General features: G+C 39.1%; 1 protein-coding gene across 1 annotated transcript in view; it reads left to right on the top strand.

Annotated features, from left to right (window-relative positions):
* LOC306774918 (uncharacterized protein) overlaps positions 1–25,460 on the top strand; it is a gene marked incomplete at both ends in the record, with an annotated part of 33,669 nt that overhangs the window by 5,096 nt on the left and 3,113 nt on the right. The window contains 24 exons of the mRNA XM_079265109.1: positions 452–638; positions 760–929; positions 2,694–2,806; positions 2,943–3,059; positions 3,386–3,562; positions 3,669–3,801; positions 3,896–4,048; positions 4,306–4,398; positions 4,528–4,799; positions 4,991–5,124; positions 6,174–6,333; positions 6,682–7,049; positions 19,897–20,086; positions 20,287–20,423; positions 20,528–20,672; positions 20,834–20,927; positions 21,211–21,339; positions 23,211–23,397; positions 23,504–23,673; positions 24,350–24,462; positions 24,550–24,666; positions 24,764–24,937; positions 25,040–25,172; positions 25,258–25,410. Of these exons, the coding sequence (XP_079121235.1) occupies positions 452–638; positions 760–929; positions 2,694–2,806; positions 2,943–3,059; positions 3,386–3,562; positions 3,669–3,801; positions 3,896–4,048; positions 4,306–4,398; positions 4,528–4,799; positions 4,991–5,124; positions 6,174–6,333; positions 6,682–7,049; positions 19,897–20,086; positions 20,287–20,423; positions 20,528–20,672; positions 20,834–20,927; positions 21,211–21,339; positions 23,211–23,397; positions 23,504–23,673; positions 24,350–24,462; positions 24,550–24,666; positions 24,764–24,937; positions 25,040–25,172; positions 25,258–25,410 (3,819 nt within the window). The remainder of the gene's footprint in view (positions 1–451; positions 639–759; positions 930–2,693; positions 2,807–2,942; positions 3,060–3,385; positions 3,563–3,668; positions 3,802–3,895; positions 4,049–4,305; positions 4,399–4,527; positions 4,800–4,990; positions 5,125–6,173; positions 6,334–6,681; positions 7,050–19,896; positions 20,087–20,286; positions 20,424–20,527; positions 20,673–20,833; positions 20,928–21,210; positions 21,340–23,210; positions 23,398–23,503; positions 23,674–24,349; positions 24,463–24,549; positions 24,667–24,763; positions 24,938–25,039; positions 25,173–25,257; positions 25,411–25,460) is intronic.

Below are 25,460 nucleotides of genomic sequence, written 5' to 3'. Positions count from 1 at the left end.
AATATTATTATTCATTCATTATCTGAAACTGCTTAATCTGATTAAGGGTTGTGGGAGAGCTGGAACCTATCCTAGAAGCCTTTGGGTAAGAGACAGGGTACAACCTTTAAAGGTTGTTAGTCCATTGCAGCGCTAACACAAAGAGTAACAATATTATTATTAAGTATGAAATGTGTTCTCTTTTGTTATATTATCATTTGGTGAAAACGCTCCATGAATCATATCCAAAACAAAGTTTGATTTTATCTGAATTTAGATTATACCGTTTACTTTTTTTTAGGTATATTAATAAAACATATTTATTATTTAAACAACCTTTTAAAAATCTGATTGCAGTACTAATACAGATATTACACTATTCCTGGAATATATTCAACTCATAAAAGCAGATATGAATACATGTAGAAAAGCACTGCTATAACTTTTTCCTCTTACTCCTGTCCTGTGCCAGGTAAGTGCAGCCACGGAGGAGCAGCTGATCTCACAAGCACATCAGTTCCACGAGGAGGCATCAGTAAAGATGAGCGTCGCCCAGATAATGCACAGCTCCATGATGCTGCTGTGAAAGCGGCCACAGATGCTTCCCTTGAGCTGCTGGAAGACATTCGCTTTGCTGCAGGAGATGAGTACTTTTTGAGGTACAACACCAAGATATGAAAAATATGTATCACAGTGTTGAGCATGACTATAAGAAAGAATCCTGAAAGCTGGTATTTATGGGAAATAAATAAATAAAAACAACTTTTTGGATTCTCACAGATTGATGGGGATTGGACGCTCGACTGCATTGTGTTTTGTCATTGACACAACTGGCAGCATGTCTGAAGAAATTGAAGAAGCCAGATCGGTTGCATACGGCATCATTGACCGCAGCAAAGGAACACAGGATGAACCCTCTGAGTACATCCTGGTGCCCTTTAATGACCCAAGTATGATTACTTTGACTTGAAAAACCATTAGTGATTTATATCCTGTCTTTAATGGCATATTTGTCTTATCTTAACCAGGAATCACAAATCAAATAATCCCTTCCGGTTTAATAATCTCGGAATAAATTTCTTCAAAACAAAGAAAACGTGACAATCAGCCAATGTGAATATCTGTGGAAGGCCAACAAATACAGTTCCATAAAAAATCAATGGTTATTTTTCAAGATGGTTAAGAATGGAAAAATTTTTAGCATAATCAATAGAACCAGAACAATAAAGAAAAAGAAGAATCAATAGGACAGACAATTCAGTGTAAATTCTCCCTCTTTTATACATATTGATTTCCACATAAAGTCTCACATATGAGCCACTTTTGCCTACTAGATATAGTTCCTACAAGATAAAACAAGAAGCATTCCCAAGATTATGTTGTATAAAAATCTGTCAATATTTCTCCAGCCCCTGGGCTTTTTCAGACTTATTCTCTTTTGCCTTGTAACTTTCCCTTTTAACCACGACACCATGAGGGTACGAGTCAGATGTGCTCACTGAGTCCAGGCTCACTGTGAAAGCTCAGGAATAATTAATAGCACTTTTGTAAATAAAACTGCTTTCATACATCTTACCATGTGACAATAACATCACTTTAAAAATGAAGATCAACAGGTTTCAGTGCACATCTTAATTCTTATAATTTATTCTTTCTTTTGGCATTATTTTTATTTTCATAGTTGATCTTTTATATTTTTATTTTACCTGTTTAATTCTTTGAGACGCAGGTTCTTATTTTCAAGAGCAATATGTCCACAAATACACACAATACTAGTTGTCATTAACATACAATTAAAGAGACATTGGGTTTGATTTTCTGTCGTTTACCGGCCAAAATTGATGCCTGTATTTTATTTATGTGTTGTCAGTGGTGTATTCTGCCCTCTGTAAAAAATGTGACAAAAGCAAAGAAATTTATATTTCTTTATACATATGACTTACAAACTGGCAGGGAAGACCCATCACAGTCTGCCATCTTGAAACTACAGCTGTCATAAGGGACAAATAGCACCAATGTGGTAAAAGAATGGATTTGGAAAATCTGCGCAAATGTCATTTTTCATTTGCCATTTTCACCATTGCCAAGAAAGGGGTACTGAAACAACAGCGTGACCAGAGCCTCTCTCCCCCTCTAAATATTTTGACAATAAGCTCTGCTACCACATCAAAATGTAAATAGACAATACAATGTAAATAGACAGTACAAAAAGACTAATAAGTACAAATTTCTGAGGAAAACTAGTAGTTTGTCGAGCAATATTAGCACTTTGATAGCTTTTGTTTGTGTCCATTATCAAACTGTAACTACATTCTAGTGGCTACACTTTTTTTTTATTTTGGCACGCACAATCACACTAAAGATGCAATGCAGTCTGCAATATTTATGAAATCATAAACCTCACCTGAATATGCTGTGAAGATAACGAGGCTTTGATGCAGTTGTTAATAAAGATGTTGAAAAAAGTAAAGCTCAAGGATTCTTTTGAACACAATTTCAACGTTAAATGGGGGTAATTCTTATAAAATTTCCCTTTGAGTACAAATAAATAATATTCTTAGAGAAACACCTAATATGATGGATTTCTAAAACACCCTAAAAAACAGGAAGAAGACCAATGTAGGCAGCTTGAGCTCCTGCTGTGATTAAACAGTTTGTTCAAAATGTTTTGGACTGGATATATTCACATTATGTAATGCTTCTTTTACATGTAGAATTTGGACCATTGATCAGGACAACTGATGCTGATAAGATGAAAACAGAAATCTCTCAGCTGAAAGCAGACGGTGGTGGTGATGACCCGGAAATGTGTCTCTCAGGAGTTCAGGTACTTTTGTGTACTCTACATTATAACCACAAATCTGCGATGGTATCTTTTTGTTTTCTTTTTGTTGTTGTTGTTTTTTAACAAGACTGAATTAATGGATTCTTTAACGACTTTGAACCTTTTTTTAATTCTTCAGTTGGCTCTCACTGGTGCTCCTCTGTCATCCCAAATCTTTGTTTTCACTGATGCTGGTCCCAAAGACATCGCCCTCAAGGATACCATTTATGCTCTGATTAGCAGAACCCAGTCAGTGGTAAATACTGTTTGGTAATAAATAATTACCAGTATTTACTCCTCCTAAATAAGTCCAGCTCTGGACCTCAAGGGCAGCAATCCTGCAGGTTTTAGATGTCTCCCTGATCCAGAACATCTAATTCAAATTTAATGGCTCTCCTCAAAAGCTTGTTGCCAAGTTCTGCCCAAACATGTTGACCCATCAGTCTGATTGAGGCAAGCTGCAGCAAGAAAAACCAAAGCCTGCAGAAATGTGGCCCTTGAGGACCAGCTTTGGACACCCCTACTTTGAACAATTCAGGAGTTTAAAGATGGTAAAATCATCACATTGACCTTTCTTCATAGGTGAATTTCTACACAACATTTAAGAGCAGCAGGAGGCGCCGTCGTTCTCCCTCAATTACTTACTTTGAACATTATAAAGAAGTAGCTTTGGCATCTGGAGGTTTGGCCATCCAAGTGTCAAAAGCACAGCTGAACAGAGCCACAGAGGTCATCCTTGACACCTCTACATCTGTCCTGGTAAGTTTCAGCTTATGGCAAGTTTCCTTCATCTGAAGCATGGAAAATCAGAAGTTACCAGACCAGTTTGAAGAATCAGCAGGTTACCCATCCATTCCTCCTTTAGGTCACAGTTCTTCATAGAGCAAGAAACCCTGGAAATAAAGAGACTTTTCCCTTCATGTTGGACGAGTCACTGAAAAATATCACAATCTACATTACAGCAGAATCTGTTACTTTTACGCTGACTGACCCTTCTGGTAACTCACAGCTCTGAATGCCGTTCAATTGATATCGGATGAGTGTCCTTCCACCTGACTAAAAATGTCACCATTACTTTTGTCCCATTTATAGGAGTGAGTCAGAGTCAGAATGAAGCCAGTGGTAAACTGGGAAGCATTCAGACTGTGGGCAACTTGAGGAGAATTCGTCTCAACCCTGACAAGAAATCAGGAAACTGGAAGATCAACATTGAATCCAGCCAGCCATACACACTCAAAGTGACAGGTCACATTCTGTAAATGTGTCTATTCCATGTGTGCACGCCATCAGATGTACAATAATATGAATTTCATAAGTGTTAGTGACTTTAAACTTTCTGATCTACTCTGCCAGCAGAGAACACTTTTACCTTCTCATCATTTTGTCAGCTCTGAATATATCTGTCTGTTTTTTCCCCTCCCCTCCACTAAGACAATAAGGCTTAAAAATAATTTTAAAATAGTTGGTGAGTCCTTATTTACTTTTTGCTGTTGTGTTTCCAGGTCAGAGCACAATTACTTTTATCTATGACTTTGTGGAAGGTTTCGGAGGACCTCACCCAGGTTACGCAACACTCAGCGGTCGTCCACAAGCAGGTACAATACCTGCAATATCAGCAGTTGTTGCACAAAAGTGTTTTTATGTGTCCTTAGAAGAAATAAATGTATGTTCGTATGATTTTTTTCTCTAACTTGAACATTTATTTCCTCCCTCTGAAAACCCAGGCCAGCCCGCCACCCTGATGCTCTCAGTGATTGGTAGAAAAGGTCCGTCTTCACTGTCCGTCACAGATGTTGGGCTGGTACTCGTGTCCGGTTCTGAAGCTGTTACCAAAGGCAAAATGACTGACATGGGCAACGGAAACATCCTGGTGATGGTGGACCAGGTCCCTGAGGGGGAGTTTGTGGTCCTTCTGAAGGGAACAGACAAAGTTTCAAACAGTGAATTTCAGAGGCAGTCAACAACCCAGATGTCGGTTTCCAAAGTGACTATCCAGGTCTGTTCTTTTACCTCCTCTTCACATCCTCACACAAGATTTGCTGGACTGATGTCAGAAACTGTGAAGTTTGCAAAAGAATATTTCAATCTAAACTATGACAGAATTACATGTGTAAGAAGATTGAACATATGGCTATAGAGGAATGATATTGGTTGGATTTACCTGTTTGTTTTCTCATGGTGTCCCAGGCTGTGGTGGACAGCAGTGTGGAGCCAGGTGAGACCTTCAAGCTCCCCTTCAGCATCATGACCCAGGCTGCTGGCGGTACATACACCATCAACGCCAGAAATGATAAAAACTTTGTCATGTCCATTCCAAGCAGGTGAGATGAAGCTGCTACAGGTTGGCATAGTTTCGTAAAAATCCAGCTAAAAGCTTGCTTGCTTTCATTTGATTGAAGGTAACATAATCCCTAAACCCAAAGTCAGCTACAACCACATGAAAATATCCTAAATAAAGCAGTTTTTCCCATAGTAAAGCTCTATGTATCTGAACAAAAACATTAACAGATAAAATTGTTTTTTGGACCACCCTTCTATACAACTTTGTGTAAATTGATTTTTGCTAACATTGTTTTCTGCCCAGCTCTCCTAATGTCCAGTCACAGTATTTGCTTTTCACCCATTCAGGCATAGTTTTACTCGTGCACTTCTACTGATGCACGACAAGCAATTTCGGCCATGCATCAGGATTAAAGGCTTCATATTTCATTATACCAAAAAAGCCCAAATCATCCTCTGTCCACCATGTCCTTGATAGTTGGTTGACTTTCTTCTGACAGTAGGCTGTATTTGGTATCAAATGTAGTTTTATGCACTCTAGCCAAACTTTAGGTTCAATGGACAATGTTCAAAAGGTGCTGAGGTTTGTTCAGAGTTTAAATACCAAATTCTTCCATGTTGTAATTACAGAGAAGAGGCTTGTTTATAATCTGTCCAAACAAGTCATCATTGTTCAGCCTTTTTATTAAACAGTACTGGCATAAACGTTAAAGTTTAAAATGCAAAAAGAGGTCTGTGGAGTCTGAGATTAAGCTTTTTATTTATTTATTCTTTCAGTTTCTTAAGGATAACTTAAGGGTCTTGCTTTGGGTTAAATTTACTGATGATCATTGCTGACATATTTCTTTCTTGGTATTGTTTGCACATATCTGAGTATTTCCCACTAACAAACTGGTAAAACAGTTGCTTTTCTTTCCTCTCAAGCACCAGGTGATCTTCACCTTTATGATTTTAATATTTTTAATCTTCATTATTTCCTGATATTTAAGACCTTTGATCTAAATAAATATGTCACTTTCACCTGCTTCATCTTTAAATTTTAAAATTGTACGTAAATGTCCTAAAATGTACTATTTCCTTCTTCTGGCAGTCTCGTCTTGTCAACTGGACAATATGCTAATGCTACACTGACCATCACACCACCTGCCAGCACAGAATCTGGCTCTGACGCCACTATAACTATTGAAGCCAAGTCCTCCAGTGGGGCTGACTTCAACTACGCCGTTCTGAGATTGTCTGTTGTCACCAAGGTAACCAGGGTTGTCCTTAAAAAGAGTTACATGCAAACATTCGGTTAAAACTACTGAAACTGAAACTTTATTCATCCAGCGGCCTACTTTAGGGCTGCAGTTGTGTCTCTGAAAGGAAATTCTCCAAGTACATCTCTGCTTATTGCTATCTAAAAGTTTATGTAGGATGACCATTCCACAGGACTCCTGCAGAGTCCACTGCTTTGTGCCAGCTGCATGAAGGAAAATAGGATGAGAATGACTCACTTAAACCTACTTTTTGCCTTTTTCTGGTCCAACCCAGTATATGTTGAAATCTCTTGCAGACATGTGCAGTCTTACTTTCTTATCTTTCTTTTCTCTGTTCAGATTACAGATTTTGCTCAGCCTTTATGTGAAGTAGATGCAGTGGTGGCTGATGACTGTCCTCAAGATGTTTCCCAGTGTAAATCTTTCCACTGGCAGCTCTCGGCTAACCTGACTGATGGAAATGGGACCGGGATAGAGAGAATTACCCTGTTTCGTGGTAATGGAAGCCTGACACACACCTCGCTGAGTGATCCCATCATCCTGGCTAACTACAACGCCTCCTGCTGCGCGCAGATTGTTGAATTTGTTGCTGTAGACAAAGTTGGAAATGTGGGAAAATGTTATCATTCCATCGCTCGCTCAGGAGGCCCTCCTGCTCTAACCCTGTCACTGCAGCTTTGGCTTTCTTTATGGCTAGCGGTCTTTATGTTAAGGCCTTGAGGGTGTAAGGCTTGGTGTCACTGAACTATATGATCTCTGTAAATGAATGCTTTAAACAAGTTCAATTTGAATGTTTTTCCACCAGAGTTTTATCTAAAATGGTCTGCAAATAGTATTTGGCTGCCTGCACATCTTGATGACAAGAGGTATTGAAATGCAGAAACTGTTTCTGTCTTGTTTCTGGAGTCATTTAGTATCAATGAAACTGTGCCCATCACCTGGTGATGTAGTGAATACATTTTCACTTCTGGGAGGAAGAAAAAAAGATTTCATACTGGTAAATAATTTTTCAGTGTTTGCTTGGGAGAATTTTAGAAATGTGAATATTTGTCTAGATTTATCAAAGGCACTGGCTGAGGTACTTGTTTTTGTACTTTTTAAAACATGTAAATCACAAATAAATTTGGATATTTCTGTATATCTGTTCTTGTTATCTTTATTCTCAACGACATCCTTTACAGTGACGTCAAACTGAGGTTGTGAATGACTTTCTTTCTTTATTCAGACTCTATGTCCATTAAAAAACACAGACAGACAAACATATTTAAAAGAGGCATTTGTACCAGTGATTCCACATGGCAGACTGATATCTCATAGTACTGAAAGCCCTCGAGCACTGTGCCATCCTGGTTTCCCAAAAGAATACGTAGACAGTCATTATATGCAACCTGAGGTTTACAGATGGTCGCCTTTTTAAAATTACTACATAAAAGTTTTTTTTTCTCTCTCTCTCAGCTCTCAGCGAAGGAGGACACTTTTTCTTTGCTCCGTGTTCCTCCCTCTCCTCTGCCTACTGCTTTGTCCTGTCTGTCTCAGAGACTCTCTCTACACCTCGTTTCTGAAAAATTCTACATCATGGATCTGATCGGCTGGTCTCTCAACGCAATCGATCAAATTTTTTCATCCCTGAAGTTGGGCAGATGGGAGCCCACATGTCCTGAGGGGACGCTTCCGGCTGGATACGTTCAGGACTCTTGGGCCAGGTGGAGATAGATGGGTCTGGTGGTTTTGTCTACTGAGGATGTAGAGGATGTCTACATCTTTGGACTTTGGTGGTTGAGATTCTGCTGATTGGCGCTGGCAGAGTTCTGATCTCCCTGAAGACCCGTGAGATTCTGGCAGCAACTGGCAGGCTGCCATGAACTGTGCTGAGCAAGCAGTTCACTCTTGACCGGACTCGACCGTATGCAGGATGCCAGCCTGGCCCAAACTATGGTCTGGTCTTGGTTCTGCAGCTGGTCTGCAGAATTGATTCCAACATGGATGTCTGCTAGGATTGGTGGAAATGGAAAAAATCTCCATTCGGCGGTTTGGAGCTGCCAGTGGGGCCAGCCATGGACTCAAGGCCAAGGGCAAAATATTTTCCTTGCCTGAAACCCAAACAACAATCAGATCTGGATCTGGCTTCCCAGCGGCCTTGGGCCAGTGCAACCCCCCCCTGAGAACGGAAAAAGAAATGCTCATGGACACACTGTTTTGTTAAAATGTCAAAATATCTATTAAATCAACATGTTTAAGTCGTAGGGAGACTACCCATCATCATCACAGAACTTTTCAACCTGTGTAAAACACCGTAAAATAGATCCTTTAACAGGTTAAGCAGGGTCTGGGTGCCCAAGTGTGTCACAAGCATCCAAAGATTTCACTCTGGAGAACATTTTCAAATCTTTGTGGTTTTATCCTCCTAAAACTCTGTGACAGCAACAGGCCAGAATGCAACTATTTGAGCATTGTGGTGTAAACAGGGACTCAGTCCTTCATACTGGACCTATGTCAAATTATATTGTCATGGCAGAACAATGAAACTTACTGAAGAACAGAAAAAAAAAAGCATGATGAATGCTGGTCTTTGTAACAATATCACACATCAAAGTCTATAATAACTATAATAACACAGGTAACGGATCACAGGTAACCTGGTACTGGCAGATAGCTAAACAGGCATCAGAATCAGTATCGGACAGAAAAAAGTAGTGTTGGAACATCCAGAGTATAAAGTTAGGAACAGCAGGTTGATGTACTTTCAGGCGCTACAAATGGCAGGCAGTCGTTTCAGGTAAACTTTTATATAGTTAGCTCTTCACCCTAAACTCTTTCTGACCTGGTATCTTATATACTGTTCTCCATGCCTGTATGTGTCTTGTTTTAGATGCTCAGACTCTTTTTGCTGCTTATACTATGCCTCTGTCTCGCTACTTCATTGGAACATGTCTGAGGTCCATGGAAAACGCATGTACATCGGCTCAAAATGAGGTAGGAATCCAACCACTGTGATCTAAAACAAACAACCAAGACAAGAGAAAGCTGCAGCTTTGGTCCTGAAGATGAAAATTCACAGATGTTTCCCTTCAAGTCTGGAGGAGGATCTGCCAACAGGGAGGTGCCTGAGTGAAAACAGAAATGCTCAGGTCCAGGCTGAGCTGGTATTAACCCCCACTGAAAGTTTATCCACATATATATCCATACATTTGCTTCCTAGAAAAATATTTAGAAATGTATTGGTTTGTTCATATAAGATCAATTTGTAACTGCTTTCACCAATGCTGCCATTTTTAAAAGCATTTTCTTGATTCATTTATTTAACTATCTGTCCTTCTATCCATCCATAAATCCTGTACTCAATTCAGCTTTGATGAACTTCTTTCTTCTTTTACTTTCTGCAACTTCATGCACATATTTCCTTCCTTGTTGTTCTTTGTATCACCCAGGGCCAGGAATACCTCTTTGTTTCCTGATAGGCATAAATAGTTCATTTCTGTAGAGTATTGTAAAACAAAAGGCTTCTATGATTTAGATTTGTAAATTATTAACTAAATACTTTTCTTATTGAACATGAGTTTAATGAATAACCGGGTTGCATGTCATGGTAACAAGAATTAATTAGAAACTGCATTTTAAAAGAATTTTTTAATCAGCATGAGTAAAGTCATATTAACAACCTCAAACCTGAAAGTGCCAATAAATAAAATGAGTGAATTTATTTTTCTGTATATTGTGTGTAATATAACTGGAATTTTATCAGCAAATCTTTCCTTGGCTTCTAATTTAGGAGATAGAAATCTCCAAGTTGGAAACTTTTTCCAACTTGCTTCTGCCCCAATAAGCAAATATTTTCAGTCCCAGTGTGATCCCTTTTAAAGACAGAGATTATTACACAACATGTCACTGTGGTAAATTCTTACAAAGTGGGTGTGACAGCTTGAAAATGCAGCAATGAGGAACAGATTCAGATTTTCTGATGATTCAGTTGTTTCTGTCTCACTTGCGGTGGACCGTCTATATTTAGGGCTATCATGGACATCGTCAACATCTTTCTGCACCCTGCCTCCTCCCCACTTGGCTGTCAGACTGCATGCCTCTATGTAGGGCGGGGGGGGGGGGGGGGGGGGGGGGGACTGAGCAGTTAATGAAATATTATGAGGAGGGAATTAGAAAGTTCAAGAGCTCCTTGTGGACCAAACAGGGAGAACATGACAAAGAGTGGTAGCCTTGAGGTTAGAGGTGGCTTTAGGACTGGACAACTCAGTTTTCGGCCCCTCATCTCGCTGTTCTCTAGTCTTTCAATGGGTGAGATCCAATGCCTGATGATCAAATCAAGATTAATAAAGTCAAAATGACTTCTAATCATTATCAAGCTGTTTGGATTTTAATTTCTTAAAATCAAGACTCATCACCTAGAAGCGAGACATGGAAACCTCATGTAATCATTGTCTTTATCTTTATAGTCATCATGATGTCATTACTGGGTGTGCTCCTGCTCCCGCTCCTTTTCTCTGATGGTGTGTTCACTCATGTCAGCATCACAAAAACAGCCACTCTGGAAAAAGTTACTGGAGATGTCAGAACATGGAAAATTCTACGGTAAAAATGAAAGATAAAGAATTTATTAACTCAATAAGGCTGTTACACGATGTAAAAAAAGTGAAATACAATCTGTTTCCATCATGTTAGAAATGGAAAGAATAAAATGTCTGTAATGAACAAACAGGTAAACAGCCAGTTGCCGTTGCCAGCCAATCAGCAGATGGGGGCGTTATTTAAGCAGACGAATCGGCTTCTGGCTGCAAGCGCTCACCTGGTTGACTGAATGCGCAACTTCCGGTGGTCAGATTCCCTGCTGCTTTAGAGCTAAGTTGGCCTTACACCTGCTCCGCTGTGGTAGGTCTCCTGCCTAATTATCATCCTACATTGTATCAATCAGCTGAACGTGCGTCACATGACTGTTTTATAGGTAGCACTACAAGTCGTGTTGCCTCCTGCTTAAGAGTCCTCTTGCTGCCCTCCCGGTATGTAAATCCTATATTATGGGCTTGTTTCCTGTCTGTATGGGACTTACTTAATTGTTTTTGTTTCTAGGGGAAATCTGAGAGCTTTTAATAGCACAGTGGTCCTGCAGTCAGCTGATCCTGTTTCCAGAGCACCCACTGGAAGTCCTACAGCTACCTGATGCTCCGCTGAGATCTCCAAAGATCACAATAATCCTCGGCTGCAGCCTGGAGAATGGGGCAAGGCTGGATACTGGTTGGACGTCCAACGGGTGTGGTTGGATGTCAAATAAACGGGACTGGATGTCAAATGGGCGTGGTTAAGTTCAAAGTTAGGGTTAGGGTTAATCCAATCAAATGTCCAGGCCCGCCTCATTCTACAGGCTGCAGCCAAGACCCTCTCCCACAGATCGCTGCTGCTTTGCTTTACTTTGATTGATTTTAAGGATTGCTTTGTTGGACCTTTATTGCTGCTCTGCCTCCGGTGATCTTCCCTCACCGGTGGACATCTGGTCCGCTCGCTGTGGTTCCATCAGATTTTAGGACGGTCTTTGCAACGTGGACATCTTAGACCTTTTCTGCGACAGGATGCATCACTACGTCACCCGGGCCTCCAGCCGACCTGGACATTTGACCCCTTTAGCCCTTCTGAGCCTCCAATTTACAGAGTGATGCCTCCTTGGGCGGTGACCTGCATTTTTCCAGGCTACTTGATTTGTTTTGGTTTATTATATTGCTGTTTCTTTTATTTTGTTTTTTATTTATTTATTTATTTAAATTAGGACAATGCATATTCATCAACACATCGGCAAAAGCTTCAATGTAAATATGCCGGAGTTAGCACAAAGCTAATTTACATCCGTAGTCCTAAGGCAGGAAAGGACAGATAACACGTAGTCCCAACACAAGAAAACAAAAAAACAATACAGACATTACATCATAACAATAGACAACAATAGACAAATCTCACAGAGTTTAAGAGGCCCCAAGAAGAAAAAAAATTAAAATTAAAAAATTAAAAAAATAACCTAGTGTGAGCATGCTTGGTTGGTTTTCAGCCAGTGTTTCAGAGCTGTTTTAAAGGCTGAATACGTGCCACAGTTCCTGACATGGGCTGGCAGTGTGTTCCAGGTTTGTGAGCCTCTGATTGACCCCACCATTTGACCAAATTTTGTCCTACGCCGCTGTACGTTACAGTCTCCTCTGGTCGATGCTCTGGTATTTGGCCGATCACTAGGTTTTTTTTACCTATAAAATCCATTAAGGGAGGAGGAGCAAGTCCATTTACAACTTTAAAAATAAGGCAAGCATCCATAAAAATTTGATAACTTTCGAAATCCAAAATATTATACTTACTTAGAATGTTACAATAATGGTAGTGTAATGGCTTTTTATCCAGAGTTTTCAGTGTTCTCTTAAAGAGGGACTTTAGTGGCTTCAAAATGGCCTCTGAAGTGTGAGACCAAGTGGTATAACAGTAGGTGATATGACTAAATATCATGGCATGCATATAAGCCTTAGCTGATTCTGTGGTCAGAAAGGGTCTTATATGCTTGAAGTTTGACAGATTAAATTTAATCACATGCAATACGTTTTTCACATGTTGCTTAAAATTTAGATTAGAATCAAAAACTACTCCAAGATATTTAAATTGTTCCACCACATCCAGTCTCTCTCCATTGACTAACACAAATGGTTGTTCGGCCTCTGCTGGCTGCCGGGAAAAAAACATACAAACTGTTTTTTTTGTATTAAGATGTAGACAAGCGTCATGGAGCCAGTGAGATACTGGCACCATAGCACCAGAGAGTATTGCAGCGGCTTCACTTTTGGTTTTTGCATGAACATATAATACTGTGTCATCCGCATATAATTGGATTTTCACAGTTTTACATACATTGGGTAAGTTATTGACATATAAACTGAATAAGATTGGTCCTAGTATTGAGCCTTGTGGGACTCCAGCAGAACAAGGTAGAAAAGTAGATTGGAAATGTTCTATTTGTACAGCTTGTTGCCGGTCCGACAGATATGATTTAATCCAGCAGAGAGCACTGTTAGAAAAATTAAATTGTGTTAGTTTAGCAAGGAGCACATTGTGATTGATGGTGTCAGAAGCACGTTTCAAGTCAAGGAACACAGCGCCCACAAAGCCGCCCATGTCAAGTAGATGTTTTAAATTTTCTAGAAAATAAAAGGTGGCAGTCTCTGTGGAGTGATGTTTCCTAAAACCGAACTGCATTGGATGAAGAGATGTTTCACTATTGTTTAGATGTTGAGTTAGTTGTGCAGCAACCCATTTTTCTGCTATTTTTGAAATCACTGGTAATATACTTATTGGTCGATAGTTCTCAGATTTTGTTTTGTCTCCAGATTTAAAAACTGGGGTGACCCTTGCAATCTTCCATGATGATGGCACTATTCCTTGTTTAATAGATTGGTTTACTATATGTACAATTGGACTTGCAAGGGCTTCTTTATGAAGTTTTAAGAAATGTGTTGTCAGACCAAATGTATCTCTAGCTTTTGAACTTTTTAAAGACGCTATTGTTTTTATAACTTCAGGGACAGAGATTTCTTGTATATTAAATACAGGTTTAGTGGGATCTAAAGAAGTATTAGCGATTACAGGGCATTTAAGATTCTTTGTTAATTCTTCAACTGAGCAAATGAAAAATGTATTAAACAAATTAACAATTTTGCCTAAATCATCTGTCAGTGTACCATTTACTTGAAGCTGCAGATCCCTAATAGGTCCATTTGTATTGCGTCTTAGGAGTTTATTCAGATTATCCCATATTATCTTCCCATTTCCATTAGCACCTTTTATAATGTCAATATAGAAATTAGCGTTAGCTTTACGTAAATGTTTTATCACTTTATTGCGGAGTGATGTAAAAATCTGCCGATCACATGTAAGCCCTGTTTTGAGACATTTTTTTAGTGCTCTGTCTCTTTCCTTCATCAATTTTTTACTATCACTGTTAAACCAAGGAAGATTATCCTTAGGTTTTTTAGTTTTGGCCTCTTTTGTAAACTGTGCGAGAATTTCATTGACACTTTTAATAAAGTTGTTAGAGCAAACCTCTGTGTCCAAATTTTCCAAGACATTGAACCAATTACATTTTTCTAGTTCACTTTTTAAATGCTGTTGCAAATGTTTAGGTGTAAAACGATTGGTTCGGCCTTTGTCAGTAGTCATTGGATGCTGCCTCTTAATTTTTCTTGAGCAGAAAATAAAATTGTGGTCAGAAAGACCCGATAGGAGATTATAAGTCTTCAAAATTCTTTCCGGTTTATTTGTAAAAAATACTTTTGCCTTTTGGGCATTGCAATGTTTTAAAATGTTCTCAAGTTGATCATAAAAAACATCCTTAGCAGATGGAGGTCGATACATACAGATCACAGTGAAAGACATGGTGGAGGACAGTGTTACATTCAGACCAATGCATTCAACATTAACTTCCTCTGGCCAACTGATTAGCTCACATTTCAAATTATTTCTTACATAAATTAATACACCTCCACCTCTTCCTGAGCCTCTATCTCGTCTGAATACATGGTATGCTGGTATATTCACAGCTGCTGTTGGTGATGTAGGAGTCAGCCAACTTTCTGATATTCCAAGTATATCAATATTAGAGTCACTTAGCAAATGCTCTATTTGCTCCATTTTATTAACAATGCTGCGAATGTTAACATGACCTATTAAAATTCCTTTTGGCTTTGATCGTGGATCCCATATTACTTTAGCATTGTTAAGGGTTTGGAAGAAGTGCATCTTATTCTGTTTTTTAATTGCAGGATTTAATGATTGTAATTTTACAAATGGTGAGGAACCATTTACCTTCCACTCTGCTACCTGTGGTTGCAGATCAAAAGTATCTGGTTGACATACAGGGCCAACCTGAGATGGGACTCCAGGTAGCTGCAGTGGTGGTAGCCCAGGTGTTTATATTGAATGGCATTAATATCTGTTTAATATCTGTTTCTCTTCAGTTGCTGAGGGCTGAACGGTGGTGGTAACCCTTGGTGTTGGGGTTCTCTCCCCTCTGAACAGCATTCTCTTTCCTGCATGCTCATTGTGCTACTGTGTGTGTGTGTGTGTGTGTGTGTGTGTGTGTGTGTGTGTGTGTGTGTGTGTGTGTGTGTGTGTGTGTGTGTGTTTGCTGTGGTAGTGCGTGTGTGAGGTGCTTCTTTTGGGAATCCTCCACCTTCTGGTGCCACTTATCCACTGGTAAGCCCCAGGCCCATTTTTAACTTGTGTTATTGAGTTTTAAAACGAATAAAGCTCTTTTGTACTGGAACCTTGTCTCTGTTTTAATCAGGTTAATGCTGAATCTCTGGCTGAAAGTGCCAGAGGGACGTTGTTGGAATTCTTTTTGTTAAAGTCCTCTTCCTCTTCCTTTCCTGCCACAAACTTGGCGTTGTCGGCAGGATTGTGCAGGCTGAGATAAATATTTCATTTACATTTATTAAAATTTGTATAAATGTTTTTTTTATATGTATGTTTGTGTAAAGGCAAAGCGGCAGCATAATTTGGTAGCATTGAAATTGTGGATCCTCTTTGGTTTATTTCTTACTAGTTGGGTATAATTGTCTTTTTGTGTACATAACTATGGATGAAGAACTGAGCAGTCTGCGTGATTTAGTTGCGCACCTGTCCTCGCCAATGCTGACTTCTCCCTGCCTTTTATTCTGGAGCTTGGATGCAAGCCACAATGGCTTAGGAGCAGTCGTATCCCAAGAGCAGGAAGGAAAGGTCCGGCCGACAGCTTATGCTAGTCGAGGATTGAGGACAACTGGGCGCAACATGACAAACTACAGTTCCATGAAACTGGAATTTTTAGCTCTTAAGTGGCCCATGACTGAAAAGTTTAGGGGGTATTTGTTGGGTCATAAATGTGTTGTTTACACCAACAACATATGGTTGAGTTACAGGACTTAATGGTCTCCTTTACTTTGGTTTAAATGAACTTTCTGACTCCTGAACACACTTCTTGATTCATTGACCTTTGAGCCACTCGGTCTGGGAGGGGCTGGGATGATTTCTGCTTGGTTTCCCGGTATAAAGGTTAAAGTTTTCTTTAGAACAGGGCATTGGCGCTTTTTATTGAGAAATTCAGGTTTTGGATTTAGTGACTTGATTTCCTTGTTGAGTACTGGCATATAAATGTTTTGCTCTGTTTTCCAGGAATAGATCAACAGTCAGCAGCCCACATCTGGATCATGACTATGCTTTCACATCAAAAGGTTACATTAAGACAGTAACTTGCACAGAAAGGAAAGTTTCTGAATGTCAATCCATTCATCCAAAACCTGCTTATTACAATGCAGGGTGGGGGCGGGGTGGGGCTATCCCAGCAGCTATCCACCAAGAGGCGTTAAATGGACAAGTCACCAGTCCATCTAAGGACCTACTGGATTACTTTTAGTTTAATCTGTCAAAATTAATAACTTATTTAACAAACAGTGTATTTCTTTATCGTTTGAATTGGCCATCTTTGGAGGAATAAAAATGACCTTTAACCCTTTAATGTCCTGGTCTGCCATTTGGTAGAGGTAGATTTGCAGTAACTTTAATAAATGTCTCTTAAAAGTTGTGGAAATAAACCTGCTTGAGCCATCTCAACCAAATGGTTTGGGTATTTAAAACACAAACTTAGTATTTGTTATAACACTACTGTTTGAAACACCTTTGGCTGCATGGTGGCATAGTGGTTAGCACTGTGGCCCCACAGCAAGAAGGTTGCTGGTGTGATCCTCGGGTGGGGTGAGGTGGCCTTTCTGTGTGGAGTTTGCATGTTCTCCCTGTGTATGTGTGGGTTCTCTCCAGCTTCCTCCCACCGTCCAAAGACATGCATGTTAGGTTAATTGGTTACTCTAAATTCCCCATAGGAGTTAGTGTTTGGTTGTTTGTCTTTGTGTGGCCCTGGGATGGACCGGCGAGCTCTCCAGGGTGTACCCTGCCTTTCACCCCTGCAACCCTTAATCGGACTAAGCAGTTAATGTTTAAAATGTTCCCGCTCTTGGGAATGGACTACTTCCAATCAACATTTCACTATTGTTACATTATTATTAACTTCTTCATGGTTTTAACTTCTCAACTATTTGTTAAAAAAAACCAAAAAAAAAAAACACTTAATCTGTTTATTCTTGTCCAAAACAAACTGAAAAACACAGAGAAAGATTTTTCTCTGCCGTTTTGATAGTTTGAAAGTTAAAAGGGTTAAATGTGTATTAAATCACTTTATTAAAAATAGAATAAAATGATTATTTATAAGTACTTTTAGAATGCCAGTTACAGAAAAGTGAAAGTATGGTTGAAGGGTTTCTTCGGTTAGCTGTGTAGTTAGCTAGCCAGCGGTAGCAGACACGAGCCCAAGTAAAGGTGAATCACTCGCACATCACTACTTTGAAGTTTTAACCACCTGTCCTACTTCTATCTCTAGTTAACCAACATTTTTCCTTCCAATAAAGAAATTTCTTAAGAAATAATGTAATTTTATTTTACAGTAGCAGCAAAGTCCAGTGAGGTATGACTGATGTGACACCTTTTTAACCTGCCAGTGACGTTGGTGATGTCTAGTGTTTTATTAAGAAAATCCCTCCACTGGACTTTGACTCAGTTGTATATGTGTGATTCCACACCCTCCATTGTGAAATGGAGTTTAAATAGAGCTGTAGAGGAGTATTTATGCTTGAGTTGTGTCTCTGGAGAAACCCCTGCTGCTCAGCTTGGAATAATCCAGGTATGAGTTTTTATTATTTCTAAAACTAAATTTTATTATGTTTTCAAGAAAATACATTAATTTATATCTAACCATGCATTATTTTTCATAATGATGAAAACTTTCCATAGTGATGAAAACAAATTGTTATGCTTGAGATCATGGATATCACCAGTCACACAGTCAGTAAACGGAATAATGTCATATCTGTAAAGTTCTGGATTTTAAATGAAATGAAAAATAGAAAAATACTTCAATATTTAAATATCTCATCATATTGATTTCTTTTCTTCCCACATAAAAATACGGGAAAAATACAAGAAAATAAAAGTGTGGGACGACGTCGGGAAACAGGGAAAAATACGGTATTTTCCCCGCCAAAACGGGATACTTGACAGCAATGGATAATGTATATTCTTCCCACTGTCGCCAGTGTGCTTGCTCAGGATGGGAGATTGAGTTGGACTCAACTCAATCTGTTGGTTTCCTTATATAGGCTGTTATGAATTGGCCTTCATTATGTTTTCCCCTCTGTCTGTAAAGCGTCTTGAGATGGCATTGCCGTGATTTGATGCTATATAAATAAAGTTGAACTGAATATTCTCTCACGTTGTTTTGTCCATAAGTTCAGTCGTATTGCTGTGTATCACTTTGGGGTGTACGGAGGCTAGGAGTTTGGTTTTTTTTTTTTTTTAGGTGGATTCAGAGACACTTTCCACATGGGACAGTGCTTAGCAGTGCATGTTCGTCTCCCTTTCCTGTCCTCCCACCCCATCCCACCCTCCCGGCTGGAGGTTTTTTCTTCCTGTTATATGGAAGTTTTTAATTTCCACCGTTGACTTGTGCAGCTCAGGATGAGGGATTGTGTTGAAGTTAAAGTTCAATGCAATCTGTTGGTTTTCCTTAACTATGCTATTTATTTTGAACTGGATGAAACTCATGTGTCTGTAAAGAGACATGAGATGACATTGTTATGAAATGGTGCTGTACAAATGGTGTAGAATTTAATTGAATTTAATTGAATTTAATTTAATTGAGCTGTACTGGACTGCCACTGTGATGTATTAGCAGATGAATCAACACTCGTGCACAGACTCAAATTTGAGACAAAACCTATGTTATTGTTTACTGAACCGACATTAAGAACCAATAATCAAAGTAATAATGTAAATTATTTAAATAATATCAATTAAAATATATTAATTATATATTAGATCTGTGTTTGCTTAGTTGAACTTATTTCATTATACCAGTTCTATTGTGAAAATTTACAAAAAAAACAAAAACAAAAAAAAAAAATCAAGTAGGTATAAAAGCTAAAATTGAAATGATCAACAAAATAATTGCTAAATGATTTAATTCAGGCAACCTGGTTATTGAATCACAGTATTGATAAGAGGTTTTATCACCCAGGCCTATATAAAACAAAAAATGCAAAATGTGCTTTAGAACAGCATGTATCATTTTAAGAAATTGTTTTTCTTCCTTAATCATATGTATAGAATAAATTGTGAAAAATTAAATTGGGTGAAATTATTGCTGGATAAAAGTGGAAACACACATGCATCAAATATACCAAATAAATGTCTATTTATTTATCGATGATTGAAAACAAATTTATTTTGTATTAGAAGCAACAGAAAATGAAGCAAATGTCTAAATATGGGACATTTATTTATTTTTCATCAATTATAACTGAGTATTTTGGATTGATACTCATTCTTTTTTTTTTTTTTAAACCCATTCCTTTTTTTTTCATTAAACATTTTACTTTTGTATATTTCGCTCAAAATAATCTGCTAATGTAAAACTTTTTTTATTTGGATGTGTATCTATAGAGCCATCATGACTTCGTTACTGGGAGTGGTCCTACTGGCCTTTGCTTTATCAGCCCCCAGCGTGGCCTTTGTTCCCATCGGGGGTGGGGCATCCACTCATGTCAGCATCACTGGAACAGCCATACTACAAAAAATTACTGAGACCTGCCGGGATATGGCTGAGGATGCTGGGGATGATTTCAACCCTACGGTATGGATGTATCGGACACAAACAAGCTCACATGGCATGCAGACAATGAAAGGCTAAATTTCACTGTCTGCATGTTTTTTTTTTTCCCATCAGGGTTTAATTCAGCTGGTTTACATACAGTGACAGGTGGAGAGCATAAGAAGTCTGTGATTAACAAAAAACCAAATAAACACAGTGCATCTCCTGTCTTTGAACTCCAGGGTACATCTCCAGAAGAGCTGGTCCAGGCCTGTTTAGGCCCCAAGGCAACAGGAGAGGTGTCTGGTGCCAAGTTTCATGCTGCTCTTCAAGAGATCTACACCCAGAATGGACTGATAGACCGTGACTTTATCAACAGGTGAAGAAGGAACTAAATAAAAGAAGTTAAATACATTTTGCTCGATAAAATTAAATGCATTTGTTGCAAAAGGCATCAAACTTACATGTAAAAAATGTCTTCAGTGCTCCACATCACTTCAACTCTGAGGCCTTCTTGGAGGGACGCGGCCTGATCACGGAGGGCGTGGTGGCCATCAAAGCGAACATTCGCTTGGAGAACTTCAAGGCTGCCAGGGAAACACTGGGCAGAGTCCTTCACACGCTGCAGGTGAGAAGTGACACATGAAACATGTATAGATTTTTTAAATGGGAACCATCCAGGGCGTTTTACAGAGCAAAGAACAGATTTAAAGGAAACTTGTACCTTTAACATAAAACTGTAAAACATTTTTATGACCTTTTATAATGTATGTTTTCATGCATTATCAGGACTTCTACAGCCACAGTAACTGGGTGGAACTGGGCTACACAGGGCCATACGTCAACCTCATACGCCCTGATCTTCCTCTGGAAAACCTCGCAGGTGGGTGTGTGTCACAATCCAATCAGGAGGACAACATGTTCTCACGGTTAGAATATCATATCTCCCAGCTAATCTGTTGACCAAAGAGCACCTGTTGGCTTGTGTCTGTGACACACGAGTCTGTCTGCAGCTCCAAATGATTCAGCTTTAAGCCAGTTCGTTGTTAGTTGGTGTCCTTCACACCACACACACACATCCACACAATAATGGATATTTAAGTGCTGGTGTGACACTTTGTGAACTGTAGAAGAATCTGCTGTATGTTTGTGCTTTGCTCATGCAGAAATAAACACTGCCACCTGCAGTAACTGTGCCAGTGGAACATGCCCTAATCAGATCCTCCCCAACATCCTGAAGGACAAGAAGCTCACATCGGGCTACATGGGAGTCTTCTCTGCTGCAAAGCCTAAAGGTGCGATGCGTTATGTTGTGAAATGATCTGAAAAACTATGTTCAAATAAATCTGGTTAAAAGTTAGAGAAAAATAATCACTGCCTATTTTTTCTGTGTAGTTACTTGTGTAGTTTCATCATCCTCGGTGGGGGAATAATCATTATTTATTGACAAACCAAAGATTATGACACAAAAATCAAATAAAATTATGTTGAGATTATTTCTGTCCTTTTTTTTTTTTTTTTTTTTTTTATATTAAAGTTCAAGTTTATTTATATAGCACATTTACAGCAACAGCTGCCCAAAGTGCTGAACAAATAAAACAACAAACAACAACACTGCACAATTTTAAAATTAAACACTTCACATTAAAAAAAAATTAATAAAATCTGGACACAAAACAAAAAAATCTAAAATAGAAGTAAAACAAATTAAAATACACAAAAAAAGGCTCAGGTATGACCGAATGCCAGTGTAAAGAAGTGGGTTTTAAGGACAGACTTAAAATCAAAGACAGATTGAGCAGCTCTGATGTGAAGGGGAAGGTTATTCCATATCTTAGGAGCAGCAACAGAAAAAGCTTTATCACCTCTGGATTTTAATCTGGCCAATGGGGCCTTAAGTAATAGTTGAGAGGAGGACCTCAGAGTCCTGGCTGGAGCATGTTGATGTAACAACTCTGCCAGATACCAGGGAGCCAAACCATTTAAGGCTTTAAAAACAATCAATAAAATCTTGTCCTAAAACTAACTGGAAGCCAGAAGCAAGCACAGGGGTGATATGATCATAACGTCGTGTTCCTGGAAGCAACCGAGCTGCAGCGTTTTGGGCAAGCTGCAGTTAACTGATCAATGCCAAAATAAAGAGCATTACATTAATCTAAACGGGACATAAGGAGCAGGTGGATGACTTTTTCGAGGGCAGGTTAAGGAAGATGAGGCTTTAATTTGCATGTTTATAGATCATGTAAGCAGCTGAGGAGGTTAATCAGAGGGAAAATAGATCTGGACATCGTCAGCAAAGCAATTAAACAGGTTAATCAAATAATATCTGATATTACTTAAATGCTTCAGCATGAACATTTATTGCTATAAGTTCCATGTTCCATGTTCCATTTTCATCCATTTATTTCTGTGGAGGTCATTTCTGATGCTTTGCACCATCGAGAGGTTTCTATTAGCAAAACTGTACTTTTTATGCTATTTATTATTTATGTCTCAGAAGGTTTCTTCAGTGTTTCTTGTGATGTTATTATGTGGTAATACTAGAACTCCATTACCCAGCATGCCCGGAGTCTGGGAAGAATGTGGTTACCTAGCTGCGTGGCACTACATGTCGACACTGTACTGCCGAGTCCCTAATAAATATTAAGAGCCGCTACCTCGCCTGGTCTGATCATTGAAGCCCCTATCAAAACAACACATTTCTGTTTGTTTTGGGGTTTGATGCGATAAGCTAAGCTGCGGCTTGCTGAACCTTCATATTCATTGGACTGAGGTTGTTTTCCTTTTCTCATTCTCACCAAAAGCAGAAAGCAAAAGACCAAATTCTTACACTCTTCCTTTATTCATTTGTTGACTTTTTTTCTTGTTCAAAACACTCAATGAGTTAAATCCTATATGAAATCTGATACATCAGAATGAACAATACAGTTAATCATAATCCACTTACTTTAATACATTTCATGTATCTTGAGTCCATTTTTTTTACCTTTAATTTAGCTTCTAGATAATCTTTAATAAACCAACAAGCAGAATTAATTAACTATTAACTGTAACAACATAAAATACATCATTAAACAATAAAAGCAGACATGAGTACATGTACAAGATCAGTACTAATATTCTGAACCATGACTCAGTTTGCCTTCTTCCTCCTCTCTCGTTCCAGGTAAGTGCAGCCATGGAGGAGCAGCTGATCTCACGAGCACATCGGTCCCACGAGGAGGCATCAGCAAAGACGAGCGTCGCCCTGACAACGCACAGCTCCACGATGCTGCTGTGAAAGCGGCCACAGACGCCACCCTTGAGCTGCTGGAGGACATTCGCTTTGCTGCAGGAGATGAGGACTTCCTGAGGTAATACAGTAAAGCTCTGGAAAAAAAAGGCATCACAGTCTATCCTGAATCCTGACAGCTGATCTTTGTGGAAGAGAAATAAACTAACGCTTGTCCTCTGGAACAGAATGATGGGTATTGCTCGCTCGTCTGTGGTGTGCTTTGTCATCGACACCACCGGAAGCATGGCAGACGACATTGAAGAGGCCAGGTCGGTTGTTTACCAGATCATTGACAGTAAAAGTGGAACACAGGACGAGCCCTCCGAGTACATCCTGGTGCCCTTCAATGATCCAGGTACGATAAAATCCAACCAGCAAAACCATCACTAGTATCATTCAATTTGTCGTGGTTTCTTTGATTCATTTTATTTGATCAACCAAATAACCAGGTTTAAATAAAGAAAACAAAAATTAAAACTTCCCGAAGGTTCAATGATCCCACTCCAGCCTTCAATCACACAATGACAGGTCTTTAAATTTCAGATGAACTAAATAATAAATTCATCAGAAAGCTGTAGGCTTATTTCTTTGGACACTACTTGTTTAACAGGACGCCCTCATTTTATTCTAAATCTTGAGAATCCCAGATAGTTTGTGTTTTTTTAGCATGAGGTGTGTGTGTATATATGATCAAAAGACCGTGATGTATGCAGTCTTCAGCTACCTTTGCTCTTTTATTGTAAAGCATTTGGAAATGTTCAACTTTTATGATCAACTTTGACTTGACTCATCTTCTCTATTCACATAAATGACTTCTTAACATTGCTGAATATCCTAAAAAATGTACTACTTTATTGTAATGAATTATAATTACAAGTTACTGCACATGATCAAATGTCAGGCAGGTTTATCTTGCAGAGCGACAAATGATAAATATACATGTAGTTCAAGTGATTTTCTAGGATCAATGAGTGATGTGGAACTAAATACTTCGGGTTTTGTTCTGAGCTCTTCTTTATATTTATATGTAGCGTTCGGACCCATGATCAGGACAACAGACGCTGAAAAGATGAAAACAGAAATCTCTAAGCTTAAAGCAGATGGTGGCGGTGACTACCCAGAGATGTGTTTTTCAGGACTTCAGGTACAGTTATGACATCTTCAAAGTGTACTTTATTTTATACAAGAGTGATGTGGATCCTTTAAAAACTGCAAACCTTTATTTCTTCAGTTGGCTCTCACTGGTGCTCCCTCCTCATCCCACATCTACGTTTTCACTGATGCTGGACCCAAAGACATCGCCCTCAAGGACACCATTACTGCGCTCATTAGGAGCACCAAATCAACGGTGAATAACGAAAGCAGCTAAATGAGTTACTTCTGTTTACCCTGGCTAAATATGTGGGAAGGTCAAGCATGACTGTCACATCAACTCTTCTTCATAGGTGTCATTCTTCATGACCGCAACCACGGGGAGACGCCGTCGTTCTCTAAGAGCATCTCCCTTTGATGACTACAAAGACTTAGCTTTGGCATCTGGAGGCCAGGCCATCCAGGTGTCAAAGGCAGAGCTGCCTCAAGCCACAGACGTCATCCTTGACACCTCTACATCTGCCCTGGTAAAATTCTGGTTATATTAAGTATCCTCAATCTGAAGCATGAATTAAACCTCTAGTTTCTGGACCAGTTTGAAGAAATGATAAGTGACACATTTGCTTTAGGTCACAGTTCTTCAAAGAGCCAGAAATCCTGGAAAGGAAGAGAATTTTTCCTTTATGTTGGATGAATCCCTGAAAAACATCACAATCTACATCACAGGAACATCCATCACGTTTACACTCACCAACCCGTCTGGTAACTCACAGCTCCAACTGTTGCTGAGGATGAGCGTCTTTCTGTCTTACTAGAGATGTCACCATCACTACTGTCCCATTTATAGGAGTGAGTCAGAGTCAGAATGAAGCCAGTGGTAAACTGGGAAGCATTCAGACTGTGGGCAACTTGAGGAGAATTCGTCTCAACCCTGACAAGAAATCAGGAAACTGGAAGATCAACATTAAATCAAGCCAGACATACACACTCAAAGTGACAGGTTTGAAACCATACATTTGTCCGTTACTAATAGTTTATGTTTGATCCTGT

The sequence above is a fragment of the Telmatherina bonti genome (assembly GCF_933228915.1).
Source record: "Telmatherina bonti genome assembly, chromosome: 3".
Lineage (NCBI taxonomy): Eukaryota > Metazoa > Chordata > Actinopteri > Atheriniformes > Telmatherinidae > Telmatherina > Telmatherina bonti.
Note: the sequence above shows the minus strand (reverse complement) of the source record. Positions and strands in the feature narration are given on the sequence as shown.